A 14,938-nucleotide genomic window follows, 5' to 3' on the forward strand; every position below is an offset into this window, starting at 1 on the left:
GTGATAAATGAGTATGTGGATATACGCGTGGTGGTATACTAATAGTAAGTAAGAGTAGCTACAAGCAAGTGTAGATAAAATTTATCCATACGCGCGCGCTAGAAGTAAACAAGAGTAAACACGCCTGTTAGGAAGCCCATAACACTTCCAAATACACCACCTATTGAATCTGCTACTTGAAATCAAGAGAAACAAGTAACATAACAATACCATGGCAACTAAACCAATGCAACAATTAAGGTTCTGCAATCACAACTATATCTTTTGAAGCACTCTTGCAGTAAACTAAAAAATTCCTGGCAAACTCTTCAACCATCTTTGCTTCTGAGGGTCTTGTCTGGGATCTCATCAAGGCTCTGAAAGGTTCGAAAGTATTACTATATCAAGAAAGAACCAACTAGCAATAAATGGCACAAAAAAGAAATTGTACCCTCAAAATGCGTATCTAAGCATGATTTTCTAAATCTGTATCTAAGCATGAATTTCTGTAGATCCGAATGCAAAGAACAGTACCAACTGTTGTGCACATTGTACAATAATGACATGAAAAGGAGTCACTATGCTCAAATGATAATCCATAGGTTTCACATCGGACTAAAAACACAACAAAAGAAATATAGCATGGCTAAAACATTACCCTGAATCCTGAAAATGGGGCTAACAGGCACTGTAGTGAAGAACAGAGGTTTTATTTGACTAATGCAACTACAGTATGCACAGAAATAATGCTCTCCAGTGAAGAAAATTATTGTAGTTGTGAAAGCTTTTATTCATTCATAACAGGAAGGATATTTTTACTGACCATATACGAGCTAACAAAAGCATGAGAATATGTTACACGAAGTGATATGCCAAACAAATTTCCAGCCAATACATTACTGCAAAAATATTTTTGGGGAGAAAATAGACAATTTGGTAAGGGAAAAATAGGCTAAGCAATGCAATGTTAACTGAAAACTGACAATACACCGCTTCTTCAAGCATCATTATAAAGAGTAAGGGCCATAAATATACTGGATTCTACTTATAGAGAGAAAGAAAAGTGACACAATTACAGTTGCAAAGGGGCGAATAATAATATCACACCTGTGCTCATCTTAAACTAAATTTCTAAAGATCCTTTGATTTTCCCGCAACATGATGATGCCGTGCAGCATTAGTAGTGATATAACTGATGAATAGCCTTAAGTTTGTAACACAAATCAAAGGTGTCTACGAGTTCGTCAAGGAGGAGGTAGCTTCACCAACACACAATTTGTCAGATCCACATTGCAAGGAAGGGGAGGGTTCAAGGGAGGGCACGAGGCTTACATCTACCTTTAACGGCTGGCAGCTTGGGGGCTCTCCGCCGGCCAGCAGCATGGGGACTCGGCAAGGGTGGCGGCGCGGGGCCTCTTCGGCGGGGGCCTCGGCCTCAACGGTGGCCGGCGGCGCGGGCCCTCTTCGGTGGGGGCGCCGTAGGGCCACGGCGGCGGTCGGCGGTGTGGGGCTCCTTCGGCCGCCAGTGCCACAGGGCCATGGCCCTTGCGGGTCGCAGTCGGCGGCGGCTGGAGAGCGAGTGGAATCGTGGGCCGTTGGCTTCAGTCATGGCCTGTTGCCCGAGGCCCATACGCTAGAACTCTTTACCGACCGATGTCCAGTTATAGCGACGAATGAGTTGGGTTGTTGCTCGGCGCCGGTGATGACGTGACACTGTGCATGATATGGGGGCGCTCTTTAATTTCTTGTCGCGAAACCTACTACCGACCGACGCTTATTAATATTAGCCTCTGAATTCGTAGATGATTATATAAAAGGTCTAGCCGGATCGTGGATACCCTAGCAGATGCGTGGCAGCACATGTACGTACGTACGTACACAGGTCCCTGACCACAACACATCCTGTTGCTTCACCAATTATCGATATATAATCCAACAGCCCTATATATATAAGAGGCGACGTGAGTCGTCGATGCGTGTGCGAGTGAGCAGTAGCAGCCAGCAGCCAGATCGATCGATACCATGGCGATGTACTCTGACGACGTGCAAGTGGTGGAGAGCAGCCTTGTATCCCCGAGCCTGGGGACGCCGAGAGGACAGCTTTGGCTCTCGCCCCTCGACCTCCTGCTGGTCAACAGGGGTCACACCCCGACCGTCTACTTCTACCGCCCCGCCGCCGCCGGCGGTGACTTCTTCGACGTGGCACGGCTCAAGGAGTCCATGGCCAGAGCCCTGGTGGACTTCTACCCGCTCGCCGGGCGCCTCGGCGCCGACGCCGACGGCCGGTTCGTCATCGACTGCAACGCCGAGGGCGCGCTTCTCGCCGTGGCTCGCTCCGACCTCACGGTCGACGACTTCCGCGACGTCAGCCCGTCGCAGGAGCTGAAGGAGCTGTTCGTTCCCCGCGTCGAGCCGTCGTCCATCATGCTCGCCATACAGGTGACCTTCCTCAAGTGTGGCGGGGTGGCCTTCGGGACGGCGCTGCACCACGCCGCCGGCGACGCCATCAGCTCGTTCAGTTTCTTCCACGCGTGGTCGGCACTGTGCAGCGGGCGCGACGGCGGCGCCATGGCGGAAACGGAGCTCCCGTGCCACGACCGTGGGCTCCTCCGCGCGCGGTCGCCGCCCTTCGTCAACCCGGACGCCTTCGCCGTGTTCTGCCCGAAGCTAACCCTGACGACGCAGCCCTCAGGGCCCGTCGCCAGCAAGGTCTTCTCCGTCTCCAAGGACCACGTCGCCGCTCTCAAGCAGGCCTGCGGCGGCGTCAGCACCTTCTGCGTGCTGAGCGCCCACGTGTGGCGGTGCGTGTGCGTCGCGAGGGTCCTGCCGGCGGACGCCACCACCCGCCTCACCCTCCCGGCCAACGTCCGGCGCCGCATGAAGCCGCCGGTCCCGGACAGCTACTTCGGCAACGCGCTCATCTGGGTGGGGACGTCCGGCGTGGTGCGCGACGTCACCACGGAGTCGCTGGCCGATACCGCCGGCCGGATCAGGGGCGCCGTCCGCCGGATGGACAACGAGGTGGTGCGGTCGGCCATCGACTACTTCGAGCACGCGGAGCAGAACGGCAAGCCGATTCCGGGGAGCCTGCCGGAGACGGAGCTGAGGGTGATCAGCTGGCTGGGCATGCCAGTGTACGACGCGGACTACGGGTGGGGGAAGCCGCAGCTGATGGTGCGCGCCGAGTCGGAGCGCTCGGGGTTCGTGTACCTGATGAACGACGGCGGCGGCGGCGTGCAGGTGGTGGTGTGTGCGGAGGTGACAATCCTCAAGGAATTCGAGAAGCTGCTGTTTGCAAAGACGATGTGGCCATGAAAAAAGCCTCCTCCTCCCTCTGATTGTATCCCTGTTTGTAATATACGTCTTTGAGTGAGGGCGCTGCAGCGCGTTGTATTCTTGTAACTTTTTCTTCCACCTCACGGACCAACATGGGCAAATGATGTGATCTCTTCGGATTGTTATATTCTTCAGCTTTAGATACGTGTTCTTTTCATGGACTCTATGAATAAACTTATTTATAGTGTTTATGAATTTAACACATACATTTTTGTTTAGAGAACGTGCATCACGCGTATGTTTCATTAAAAGAAGAGAAAGCGACCTTGACAGGATCAACCGGAGCTCACTATCACCGGAGAGCACAAAGCGCTGTCGAACATTTTAGAATATTTTCTATTTAAGCTTCTTGTGATATATATTCAAAAACTAATTTATAAATTATTTAAGAACACAGAAAGATACAAAACCACATGAGATCAAGAGGGAAAGAGAAAATATCCTGAAAAAGACCATAAAAAAATCTGTTCTGTTTTTCCTCTTCCGCATGGGCACGGCCTCCTCTCACACGCTCGGCCTGCTCTCCACGTTACTGGGCCTCTGGGCTGACACAATGCGGATTGGTCAAAGCGTCCACCCGACCCCCTCGGCCCGGCCCGTCTCTGTTGCTCCCTGGCTCCATCTGTCGGTCTCGTCCCCGTCAACACCGAGAGGCGAAGACAGAACCCTAGCCGCCGCTGGGACCGTGGGACGAGATCGACGGTGGACAAACCAGCGACCACGGCCACAGCGGGCGGAGAGCCGGAGGCTTCCCTTGCATCTGCGGCTCTGCGCATCCGCTTGAGCCAGGTTGCTTGATCTCCTGTTCACGTGCGCCGGCGCCTGCCATCCCGGCGAGCGGCCCCAGAGGCAGACAGACAGAGGCAGGAGGCGCCATCACGCGATGCAGAGCAAGCTGCGGGCAACGGGCTTCCCCTCCACTACACGTGCAGCCCCTCAGGCAGCTCTTGTTCAGTTCCTCCCCAATCCCCATCTCTTCTCCAATTTGATTGAACTTACAATTAGTAGAGCGCGTCCCATTAAATTTAAGAATATTCAATTAAATATCTATTATTTTCTGATCCTACTAGGAGCAACGCCCATAACCGAAAGACGAGACGTTGCAGAAGGCACGCGGTGGCCTACGATGTGCTCGCCCCTGCCGTCGTCGTCTCCATCGTCTCCGATGGCGGGCCGCCAGATCCGCCACCGTGCTGCCCGTCCATCCACCGCCGGCCATCAACCCCAGCCTTCATCTTGCGCCCCCCCCCCTAGCCGACCACTGCAGCGGGGGTCGAGCCCTGCCCGGCTGGCGCTTCCGCGCCATCTCGCCTCCACCACCGGCCGAACCGCCACCACGCTGGACCACCGCCACTCTGACCTCACCTTTTATAGCCGTCGGCCATGGAAGACCCCGTTACCGTAAAATCTCGAAACCAAAACTCTAGAAACTCTAACCCTAACCGCCACTTAGACCAACACCCCGACCGATGACGACGTCGCCGCCGGCAGCTCCCTCACTTCCCACCTCTCGCTGGTCCCCCACCTCCCACCCTAACCCATTTTTTATCGTTGACAGCTTCCCACTCCCCAAAACGGGCCGGAGTTGCGAGGAGACCCACTTGCAGGGAGCGAGGTGGAGCTTTGTGCGACGCGTTCACTCGCACCCCTGCGACCTGAATTTTGCGTTATTTTTAGCCAAAAATTTTATATATGAAACATATCCTATATATATGATTAAAAAATAAAAATAACACAACAAACTCCTTCCCAATCTTTCCTTTGCCCAAAAAAATCTCAGCAGGCCACGTCCCATCTGCCCACCGCCGGCCCACACGCGGCCCAACAAAATCGGCAGCCAGGTCTGATGTTGGGCCAGTTTGGTAGAGCTCCAACTGATTCTGATTCTCTGTGGAATCTGATTCTCTAAGAGAAGTGATTCTGTAGCTGAAGGTGATTCTCTAGCATAAACTCTTAAAATTAGGATGGAGAATCACTTCACAGAATCAGAAGAAGCTACTTCAGCTCCCAGCCTCTTAGTTCATTTTAGAGTATCATTCCACAGAATCAGCAGAGAATCACTTCTCTCTGAAAAACTATTTGGCAGAGTTCTTACTGGATTCAGCAGAGAATCAGGTTTGGGACCTCTGCCAAACTGGCCCCTGGACTCTTCCGGCCCTCCGTCTCCAGATTCCCCCCGACGCCGCCGTCTGCCCGTCTCGCCCGTCGCCCCGCCGGCCGCCGCCTTGCGCCCCGCCGGTCTCGCCCCAGCGGCCAACGGCCAGCGCGCGGCCGCCCGGCGCTCGTCGCCCCGGGACCCGCGCGCGCCGCACCGCGTTCGTGCAGGAGCCAGGCTCCGGCCGCCTGCCGCGCGCCCACGCCGCGCAGGGGCACAGCGCACGCGCAGAGCAGGGAGCCAGCCAGAGGCGGCAACGCGACGGCCTACGGAGCGCAGCGACCACCGACCGGCGACCAGGCAACGGGCATCGTCCTCAAACCAAGCCAGTGAAGTGAACCAAGGTGAGGATTGACGACTTTATCCATATTTCGTGAAAAATGTGTCATTGCAACTTGTGATTGTTTATGAATTTTTGAAAAAAATTAGCAGAAATGCAGTGAGTATTTTTCTCTCTCTAAAACTTGAATACTTGTAATTTGTATGTCTGAACTATGAAAAGTAAGAAGAGTGGCAGTGCCACTACTGATTTGAAATCTTTCTTGCTATTTTATGTTGTTGATACTCAATTATGTGCTATGAACCTACACTTTAGGCTATCAAAACGAAAATTTTCAATGTGTGCTACTAGCACAGTAGCACACATTGAAACGAAATACCATTATATTTATGTTGCATCCTGTACTTTATTTGTTCAATTGTCCTATAATTACATAATGAAGAGGACCAATACAGTGTGATGCTCCTGCTACTACTGAATTGATAATCAACCCGACCAACTTCACTTACAGAACCAGAATTAAGAACAGCACAAATCAATTCTAACTTTAAGTTAAATAATCCTCATGTTGCACAATGCTGAATGTCACTGATCCTTGGTTTCAGAAGCGGATTGTGGAAATGGATCCAAAGTTACAAACGTTGGCATTAAATAACTAAAACTTCTCAACCGCTTCATGTTTTTATCCACTTTGTTATATCATTAAGCACGGAATTGAAGTAGTTTGATCTTATTTCAGGGTTTAAAGGCGCATGATGTCTTCAGAGGAGCTGAGGACAAGCTTTTCAGATTTGGTGGTGAGTTCGCCAACCCGGACAGAGGGCCAAACTAATTCTTCTGGCGATTCGTCATCCGAGGGGGGCCTCCAAGTCACTTGTTTCACGGAGGACCTTCATGATGTCACGCTTCATTTTCAGATAGTGAGGTTCTCTAAACAGGTAAACAAGGTTTCTTGGTTCCAATCGAAGTATCAAACTGAAACTTCTCTAAATTCATGACGTATCACAAGTTCATTGTTACGATAAAAAATGCTTGTGCTACTTCTAATGGTAGACTTGAATGTTGGCCAATCTGTACAGCCAAGTGCAAGACAAAAAGGAAAAGTAGTTATAGATAAGCTGGGAAAAGAAACTTCATCTGGATGAGAAATGCGAATGGTATTAATAGTAGTTGCTGTTTTGGTGGCTTGTTCTATACTTCTATGTGTTAGCCATCTGGGTAAAAGGAGAATGTTATACCTGTTGTCTATCAAGTTTCATTTACAAAATCAAGTAAATTTGAGCCCTGAAGTTACAAGCGTGTCCTGTATGTTTCTTCATATGAAATGAAAGCATGTCACTTAAGTGTTTGGCTGTTCCACATTGTCACTATGAGCAAAGCTTGAAGTTTTTATTTATATATCATTGTTATGATAGGGAAAATGCTTCATATCATTTGAGGTGGTCGGCTCAAAGCCTTCAATCTTCCTTTGAATCCTCTCAGCTTGTTTGCAATGTGTAACCTCTCAGGCTTTAATTGGTTTATATAGAATAGTTATGTGAGTGATTATATTTGAGCCTTTATTTTTTATTCGTTTTGGTGCAGATCTATGTGTGGGTTGGATGCAACACAGCAAAATTTGGCCATCTGTATGCTGCTGCAACCACTAGGCCTGTAAGTGGTAACTGTTTCATTCTTAGAAGATGATGTTCAATTATTTCATTGTCTTTTTCATGTGTTGCCTCATGAAAACTGAGGTTTCGTTGTCATTTTTGCTATGTTGCCTTCTCGTGGCCATTGCAGGATAACAGAGTGAGTGTCACCTCTGTACTTGGAGGAACATCTGATAACACCGGATCAGGGATGGCCCGCCGTCTAGGTACCGCTTCTGTTGTCAGTTAACTAATAGTCATGCATTCATGGTAGCTTATTAACAACAACAAGCTTTACATCACTTCATGTTTCAGTGCTGAAGACTGGTCTGAACATAGTCCTGGCATGCAACATCCCAAAAGATAGCCCCATGCTCGAGGTACTCACAGGCGCGCTCAACTCTGCATAACAATTTTCTGAAGTTGTGTATCTGACGGTCACTGGTTCATGATTTCAGGCTGCTGCGGAGAGGAAGCTGGTGGAGAAGCTGAAAGGTTTGGGCTACATGAGATGAGACCCATAGCTGGGGAGGCTAATACTTCCACTGCGCAGTGATATGTGGTGTGAATTGTGATCTGGTGAATTGTGATATGTGGTGTGAATTGTGATCTGGCTTCGGTCAAAGGTGTAGTTTCACCATTAGATGCAGGAGAGAAACTTGTGATTGTTGCTGGGCTCAATTGACTGGGTATCTGTACAATGTGGCAAAAGTGTTCTGAATTATAGTGCCTTCCAGGCCTCTTGCACAAGCGACAGCCTGCCATTGATGTGGATGCTCTGAAACTGGAATCGGCCGAACAAGTTGAGTTGTAACTAGAATGCAAATCGATCGATGCCCTTCAACATTGAAGTCCTGTGCTCTGCTGAGCATGGCAGTTTGTATTCAGATCGTTCAGCACTATTCTTAGAGCCAGAGGAGCTTGCATTCGAATGTTCTGCGTATTTTATAGGTTGTACGGGGCAACAAATTTGCTTGACGAATCGAAGTTGCACCTTTTTTTATTTTGTTTTGACTTTTGAGTCGATCTACTAAAAACAAATCTGCTGTTTACACGGTGCATGTTTTTTTGCGTGTGTGGAGGGTGGACGGCCATCTGTAGCGGCAAGATTCACATCGAAGTACCAATAAGAAAAAAAAAAAGATTCGCTCGGAGGTTCATGCTTTTTGGCCCTGGTTATCTTCTCCGGCGAGGTTTAAGGTCCGACAGTTCTAGTAAGAAATTTTGTTTGACGGGAAGTTCTAGTAAGATATCATCAAGCAGATAGTTAAGATGGTGAGGTTTTAGTGAATCTTTTTTCCTAAATAAATGCTGATCGATGCTATCTTGTGCTTCACTTTGATTGAGTAGCATGTCCACGAAGTCCTGACGCGAATACGGAAAACCTCTGTTTCTTTTCTCCATCCATGAAGGCGGCACCTCGTCGTCGATCACGACTTCCGGCCCAGTGAATCTCGTCTGGTCGCCTGTGTCCATCCTTGGTGTGGACCATGGAGGAGATAAGGAGGAGCGGGCAACGCACGACGCGTGAGCATGTCTTGCCTTGTCACCAGTCGATCTCTCTCTAGTGAACAACGCTGTACCTCCTGGGCCAGGCTGCAGTTTGCAGCTGGTGGGCCAGTCATGTCACTCCTGGGCCCCACATGCCAGTCTCACAAGTTGATGTATAAGCACGCAATCTGAAAATATTGCAACTAACACCCATCAGCCGCCTTCGAAACACGGTTCATCACATCATGAGCATTTGAACAAGAAATTCTTATCCCGCGGCAGTTTCAGGATCCTGTCAACAATTTCTGAACGTTATTAGTGAACAACTAAACAACTAACTGTCCCAAGTTCCCAGCCACGCATTATTCTCATGGAAAAATAATTTTAATTTACTTTTCACATGTTATTCTATTGATATTAGTTTATTCTAGCATTTTCTCAATCTAACCCATGACTTGGCATATTAGCGAGGCGTCTATGGTGATTTCATCAATCTCGAGAATCTACCGACTCAGTCTTCGAAGATGCTCATAGAGGTAGGGTTTGCGTACGTGTGTTTATAAGGGTGAGTGCGTGTGCGTGTGCACGTGTGAGTGTCGAGTTGTACTGTGTAATTAAAAAAGAAACATATGCTGGGAAACCTCTCCGCACGCGATATAGTGTAGCACAACTTATCGTACTATGCATACCACGCGTTATAACACAGATAAAAATGTTATTCTGGCAAAATATAGTCTAAGATTGATTAATAGTAAAGTTTTTATCATTCTGCAAAAATATAGCCTACAATTGATTAATAATAAAAATTTTAATAAAAAGGTAAAAGAAAACTTTTTTGGTACCAAAGTAAAAAAAAATTCTTGGCGGAGCAAGAAGATTAAAAATACTCTCTAGTGAGCAACGCTGTACCTCGCCCGGACCCGGCTGAAGTTTGTAGCTGGTGGGCCAGTCATGTCACCACCTGGATCCCACATGCCAGTCTCACAAGTTAATGTATAAGCACGCAACCTGAAAATGTTGCAACTAGCACACATCATACGCCTTCGAAACATGGTTCATCAAATCATGAGAATTGAACAAGAAATTCTTATCCTGACGCGACAGTTTCATGATCCTGTCAACAATTTCTAAACGTTATTAGTGAACAACTAAACACCTAACTGTTCCAGTCTCCCAGCCACACATTATTCTTAGGGAAAGTAATTTTAATTTCGTTTTCGCACGGTATTCTATTAATATCAGTATATTCTAGCATTTTCTCAATCTAACCCACGACATGGTATATTACGAACATAAGCTGGAAAACCTTTCTGCACGCAATATAGTGTAGGACAACTTGTCACTATGCATATGGTGTTAGTCTTTTTTTGCACACCACGCGTTATAACATGGACAAAAATGTTATTATGCAAAAATATAGTCTACAATTGATCAATAATAAATATTTTATTAAAAAGTAAAAAAAATATTTTTTTGTTCCGAAGTAAAAAAATCCTTGGCGGAACAAGAATATTAACTTTGGTTTACTTAGACAAAGCAGGAAGATTAATTTTCTCTCTTAGCTTGGCCGTAGGAGGTTGCACCATGTCACCATCCCTGCCTTCTTTTCCCTCTTTTTCGTCGAATAAAACTCGCCGCAAAACTCTTGTCCTTCTTTAAAATGAAATTTTTTTCCTCTGGTTGGAAAAATACTGATTTCTTTGTATGGTCCTTTTTTCCCCTTTTCTTTCACTCTCAAATACCCTACATCATAGTATTCACAGCACATTGTTCATGAGCATGCCTTGTCACCGGTCCCTCTCCTGCCTCAGCTCCAACCTACCAGGATGGAGCTGACGTCGCTCTCTGTTACCACTCCCGCCCATGCTCATCAACCCCGTCCCGGCCCCACCCTCCAGCGTCCCGTTCCCCTAGCCCGCCTCCCTCGCCGACATGTGGGCCGGGAGCCCACCTGCTCGTCGTCGCTCTCCGTCTCCCAGTGAGCCGTGCCCGTCTGCTCCTCCTCCCTGCCCTTCCTCTCCATGCTCCCCGCCGCGCTCTCCTCTCCGCACCCTTATCTTTCCAGCTCAGTGCCTCTGTCCCCCTCATCTTCCATTGCTTGCTCATGTCGTCTAGCTTTATCAAATTCCAACACGGCCACCTATAAATACATCCGCTGGAGCTAAGCGCTATAGCTAGCTAGGTTCCACCATTGGAGGGCATTCCAGCTTAGCTGAGAGAGCAAGCTTGGGAACAGCCGGCAGCGTCTGATATGGCGGCGCTGTGGCTGGCGAGAGCGTCGTCCCAGCTGGCGCGCCGCGCCGCGAGGAGGCTCCCGCCGCTTCCTTCGCGCCACGGCGGCGAACCCAGCCCGTGGTTCTTGGGCTCATCGGTGGCAGCGCCGCCGCCGGTGCTTGGATCACCACCACTGCCACCGTTGGAGAGAATCGCCCGCCGGGGCTTCTGCTCCGTCCGGCGCTTCGCCGGGGAGAGCAGCGCCGCCGCCGCGGCCGCTGACGAGGAGGAGCCGGAGAACGGGTTCGCCGGCGGCGGTCAGGTGATGGGTCCCCGGCCCCCACGCGCGCTGGCTGGCGTGTAACATGCTTCTTGATTTCTGTATTCTATCCTGGGAATCCGTTAGTTTGTCTCACCTGGATAGATTAGCACTAACAATCCCAAATTCTGAATATTGCTGTCCCCTTGATTAAGCAAAATTGCAGGTAGGAGGATCATCCTGGATACTATAATAAGATGATGCGCCTTAGAATATGCGTTTGACAAGATTTTTTGGTACAGAAAAAGATAGCGGGGCATCTTTTTGCCAATCTTCTTCTGCTCCTTGTTTGGTGTCATTTGTCGGTAGCCGGGCGCCTTCTTTTCCTTCTCAGCAATTTCTTCCACTGCATTAGGACTCTTCACGTTCTCCTCCTGCAGTCCCAAACTTGTCCACGTTGATCGATCAACTTGTGGTGGATCAGAATCAGATCATCGCCAACTCTTTCCACGAGCATGGCATGTGAAAAGTGGAGGAAGGTGTTGCAGAGTACAATTGTGGAAAGAATTGACAACCACCAGTAAACTAAGCTGATAAGGATGACAGATTCTTTTGGTCAATGGGTTTGGTAGGTGCGGTAAGCTGATGTCTGTAAATACTAATCTAGATAGGAACGTGTGCTTGCTACTAATAAAGTAATAATGTACTAATGTTAGTTTTACATTAACTTTATTTTACCTTTTCGAAATAAATGTTACCTTCCCTTTCGAATTCAAATTAGTAGTCTCTCCAGGTCTTCCCTATTTCTGTTAGTTTTAAACAATTGTTGATGCTGCTGTCTTTTCCGTGATCAAGGTGGTCAACTGTATTCAACGTGGGTAAATTTGTCCATTGCTTGCTTTCAAGGTCAATGGTAGACTATTGTTGCTGTGCTTTTCAGTTCAATGGTACTAGGTTTCTGTCAGTGATGCTGAGGTAAATTTGTCCGTACACGTGACGCTTAATTTGCACTGCTAATTTTTTGCAGGCCATTGACTTCCCTGGAGGGAAGGTTTCATTTGTAGCTGAAATGAACTTCCTTCCGGAGTCACACGGGGAAAGGATCAGCTGTTATCGTGTTCTTGACGATGATGGCAGAACAATATCTGGTAGTAGATTCCAAGAGGTACACTGCTCACTGCACCATTTTCAGAAATTCCTTGAGACATACTGTGAGAAAGACTTTTGTTCTGAAGATTAATGTTACTCACACTTGTCAGGTCAGTAAGGAGGTGGCTCTGAAAATGTACATCGAGATGGTCACCCTCCAGATCATGGATAACATCTTCTATGAAGCGCAGAGGCAGGGTAGAATCTCCTTTTATCTCACTTCCAATGGTGAGGAAGCGATAAACATAGCATCTGCTGCTGCACTTAGTATTGACGACATTGTGCTGCCTCAGGTACAACATCAATCACTCCAACATAGTATAGCTTAATCTAGGAATACTATTGATACAAATGATTTACCCACTGTCTTTTCCTTCTCTGGAACCTGTGGAGCCAAAATGTAGTACAGGGAACCTGGTGTTCTTCTGTGGCGCGGTTTCACACTGCAAGAGTTTGCAAACCAATGCTTTGGGAACAGTATGGATTATGGTAAAGGGAGGCAAATGCCTATTCACTATGGATCAAACCGTCTTAACTATTTCACGGTCTCATCACCTATTGCGTAAGTCTGAAGTAGAAATATCTCTCTCATGTCTGAAAATTCTGGCAAGTGAATTCTTATCTTTCTTCGCTATTTGTCAGAACACAGCTCCCTCATGCTGTTGGAGCTGCCTACTCTCTGAAGATGGATAAAAAGGACGCATGTGCCATCACATACTTCGGCGATGGCGGCACAAGTGAGGTAGATGAAATGTCACCAATCAGTAATCAGTTGCTCACCATTAACATTTTATCCAGCCTTCCTGACAGATAAAAATGTTCAGGGAGACTTCCATGCCGCGCTCAACTTTGCAGCTGTTATGGATGCACCGGTGGTCTTCTTCTGCCGCAACAATGGCTGGGCAATCAGCACCCCGACCACTGAACAGTTCAGAAGTATGAAAAGTTTCATCATAGTGAACCATGTCATTTACAAGTGATTGGTACGAATGTCGTACTAAAATCAAGTGTTCATGCAGGTGATGGAGTGGTTATCCGTGGCCAGGCTTATGGGATCCGTGGTATCAGAGTAGATGGCAATGATGCTCTTGCTGTTTACAGTGCAGTCCATGCTGCCCGAGAAATGGCTATAGCTGAAGGGAGACCAATTTTAGTTGAGGTGCAGAATAATTCGACCAAGTTGCATTACCTGAAACAACAAAATTTCATAATATAATTGATCCGAGTATTGACTATTGAACTTTCAGGCCTTGACTTACAGAGTCGGCCATCACTCAACATCTGATGATTCAACCAAGTACAGGCCAGTTGATGAGATCGAACATTGGCGAACAGCAAGGGATCCAATTTCCAGATACAGAAAATGGGTTCAGGGGAATGACTGGTGGTCTGATGCTGAAGAATCTGAACTAAGGAGGAGAGTGAGAAAAGAGGTAATATTTCTGCTGCACAAAGATTCATCTTTCTAGGTCTAAAAACCAAGATTTCATCTTTCTACAGCACTGTGATACGTTTTTAACCGCCTGTTAACTTCTGTGCAGCTTCTTCAAGCCATTCAGGTTGCAGAAAGAATGCCAAAACCACCAATTGCTGAGCTTTTCACTGATGTTTATGATCAGATCCCTTCCAACCTGCGAGAACAAGAGCGATTGCTGCGGGAGACAATCATGAAGCACCCCGCAGACTACCCAACTGATGTACCTGTTTAGTTTTCCAGGATTTAGATGAGCAACATCATTGTGTAAGTAGTGATGATTGAGATCCATAGCATTATAAACAATATAGTGATTCAGCCAGTAATCTCCTTATTCAATAGGCTCTAAAACAATAATTCAACCTGCCAGATGTTTACAACAAGCTCATATATGTTTGTACTGTGGCTCGCATTTATGTGGAATAGAGTCATAAGGAGATATGTCATGCATGCACAACATACCTTAATAGCTGCTAAAGCCGAACACAAAATATAACTAAAGACACAGATCACCTCAAATAATTCCCACGTTCAGATACTATTCGAATTCACACAGATGCCCTCCATAATTTGACATCTAAAGAATAAACTCTGAAAACTCTGACCACAAGATGCTATACAAGATGAGTCGGAAAAAGAAAACATTGTACAGCAAAACAGGCAAAAGAGACAATATCTTGTTTATGTGTTGAGATAGGAGAAGAACCAAAGATTGGATTGTTGGAGTACAAAATGAATAACAGACTTACAATTAGAACATCTGAATTTCATATTTCAAGGCCCTATATGCACAATAGTTGATCTAAAGGTAAATATTGCATGCTACTAAATACACAGTTCTGTAGACTATATCAGAACTAGAACCACAATCTCCCATATTATGCCTGTACTTTTGTCCTGATGCGATTATCATAGCAAGCTTATGATAATCATTATTAAACACATATATATGTACCAAAAATATTTTACC

General features: G+C 47.2%; 3 protein-coding genes and 1 long non-coding RNA gene across 6 annotated transcripts; 3 read left to right on the forward strand and 1 right to left on the reverse strand.

The window, feature by feature from the left end:
• Nucleotides 1-8: 8 nt before the first annotated feature.
• On the reverse strand, nucleotides 9-1,649 carry LOC112886938. The gene is made up of 2 exons (XR_003227460.1): nucleotides 1,087-1,649; nucleotides 9-356 (listed from the first exon to the last, which is right to left on the reverse strand). It is a non-coding gene; the product is annotated as an uncharacterized LOC112886938 (long non-coding RNA).
• Nucleotides 1,650-1,937: 288 nt separating this feature from the next.
• On the forward strand, nucleotides 1,938-3,427 carry LOC112886631 (putrescine hydroxycinnamoyltransferase 1-like). Its single transcript, XM_025952585.1, has one exon. The coding sequence runs from the start codon at nucleotides 2,002-2,004 to the stop codon at nucleotides 3,292-3,294; it is 1,293 nt and encodes a 430-aa protein (XP_025808370.1). The 5' UTR covers nucleotides 1,938-2,001; the 3' UTR covers nucleotides 3,295-3,427.
• Nucleotides 3,428-5,495: 2,068 nt separating this feature from the next.
• Nucleotides 5,496-8,232, forward strand: LOC112886076 (proteasome assembly chaperone 4). Its single transcript, XM_025951848.1, is given in 7 exon segments — nucleotides 5,496-5,814; nucleotides 6,490-6,688; nucleotides 7,335-7,403; nucleotides 7,533-7,608; nucleotides 7,697-7,761; nucleotides 7,840-7,887; nucleotides 7,890-8,232. Coding segments are annotated over 6 exon segments (492 nt in total). The 5' UTR covers nucleotides 5,496-5,814; nucleotides 6,490-6,502; the 3' UTR covers nucleotides 7,938-8,232.
• Nucleotides 8,233-11,036: 2,804 nt separating this feature from the next.
• LOC112884813 (2-oxoisovalerate dehydrogenase subunit alpha 2, mitochondrial-like) lies at nucleotides 11,037-14,409 on the forward strand. 3 transcript variants are annotated; one of them, XM_025950394.1, is made up of 9 exons: nucleotides 11,037-11,408; nucleotides 12,373-12,510; nucleotides 12,605-12,787; nucleotides 12,899-13,056; nucleotides 13,137-13,236; nucleotides 13,319-13,430; nucleotides 13,514-13,653; nucleotides 13,742-13,927; nucleotides 14,036-14,409. In XM_025950394.1, the coding sequence occupies exons 1-9, from the start codon at nucleotides 11,124-11,126 to the stop codon at nucleotides 14,201-14,203; spliced, it is 1,470 nt and encodes a 489-aa protein (XP_025806179.1). In that variant the 5' UTR covers nucleotides 11,037-11,123; the 3' UTR covers nucleotides 14,204-14,409. The 3 variants fall into 3 exon arrangements, with proteins under 3 accessions (XP_025806179.1, XP_025806180.1, XP_025806182.1); XM_025950395.1 differs by lacking the exon at nucleotides 11,037-11,408 and adding an exon at nucleotides 11,439-11,982; XM_025950397.1 differs by lacking the exon at nucleotides 11,037-11,408 and adding an exon at nucleotides 11,439-11,973.
• Nucleotides 14,410-14,938: the final 529 nt, after the last annotated feature.

The sequence above is a fragment of the Panicum hallii genome, chromosome 3, assembly GCF_002211085.1.
Source record: "Panicum hallii strain FIL2 chromosome 3, PHallii_v3.1, whole genome shotgun sequence".
Classification (NCBI taxonomy): domain Eukaryota; kingdom Viridiplantae; phylum Streptophyta; class Magnoliopsida; order Poales; family Poaceae; genus Panicum; species Panicum hallii.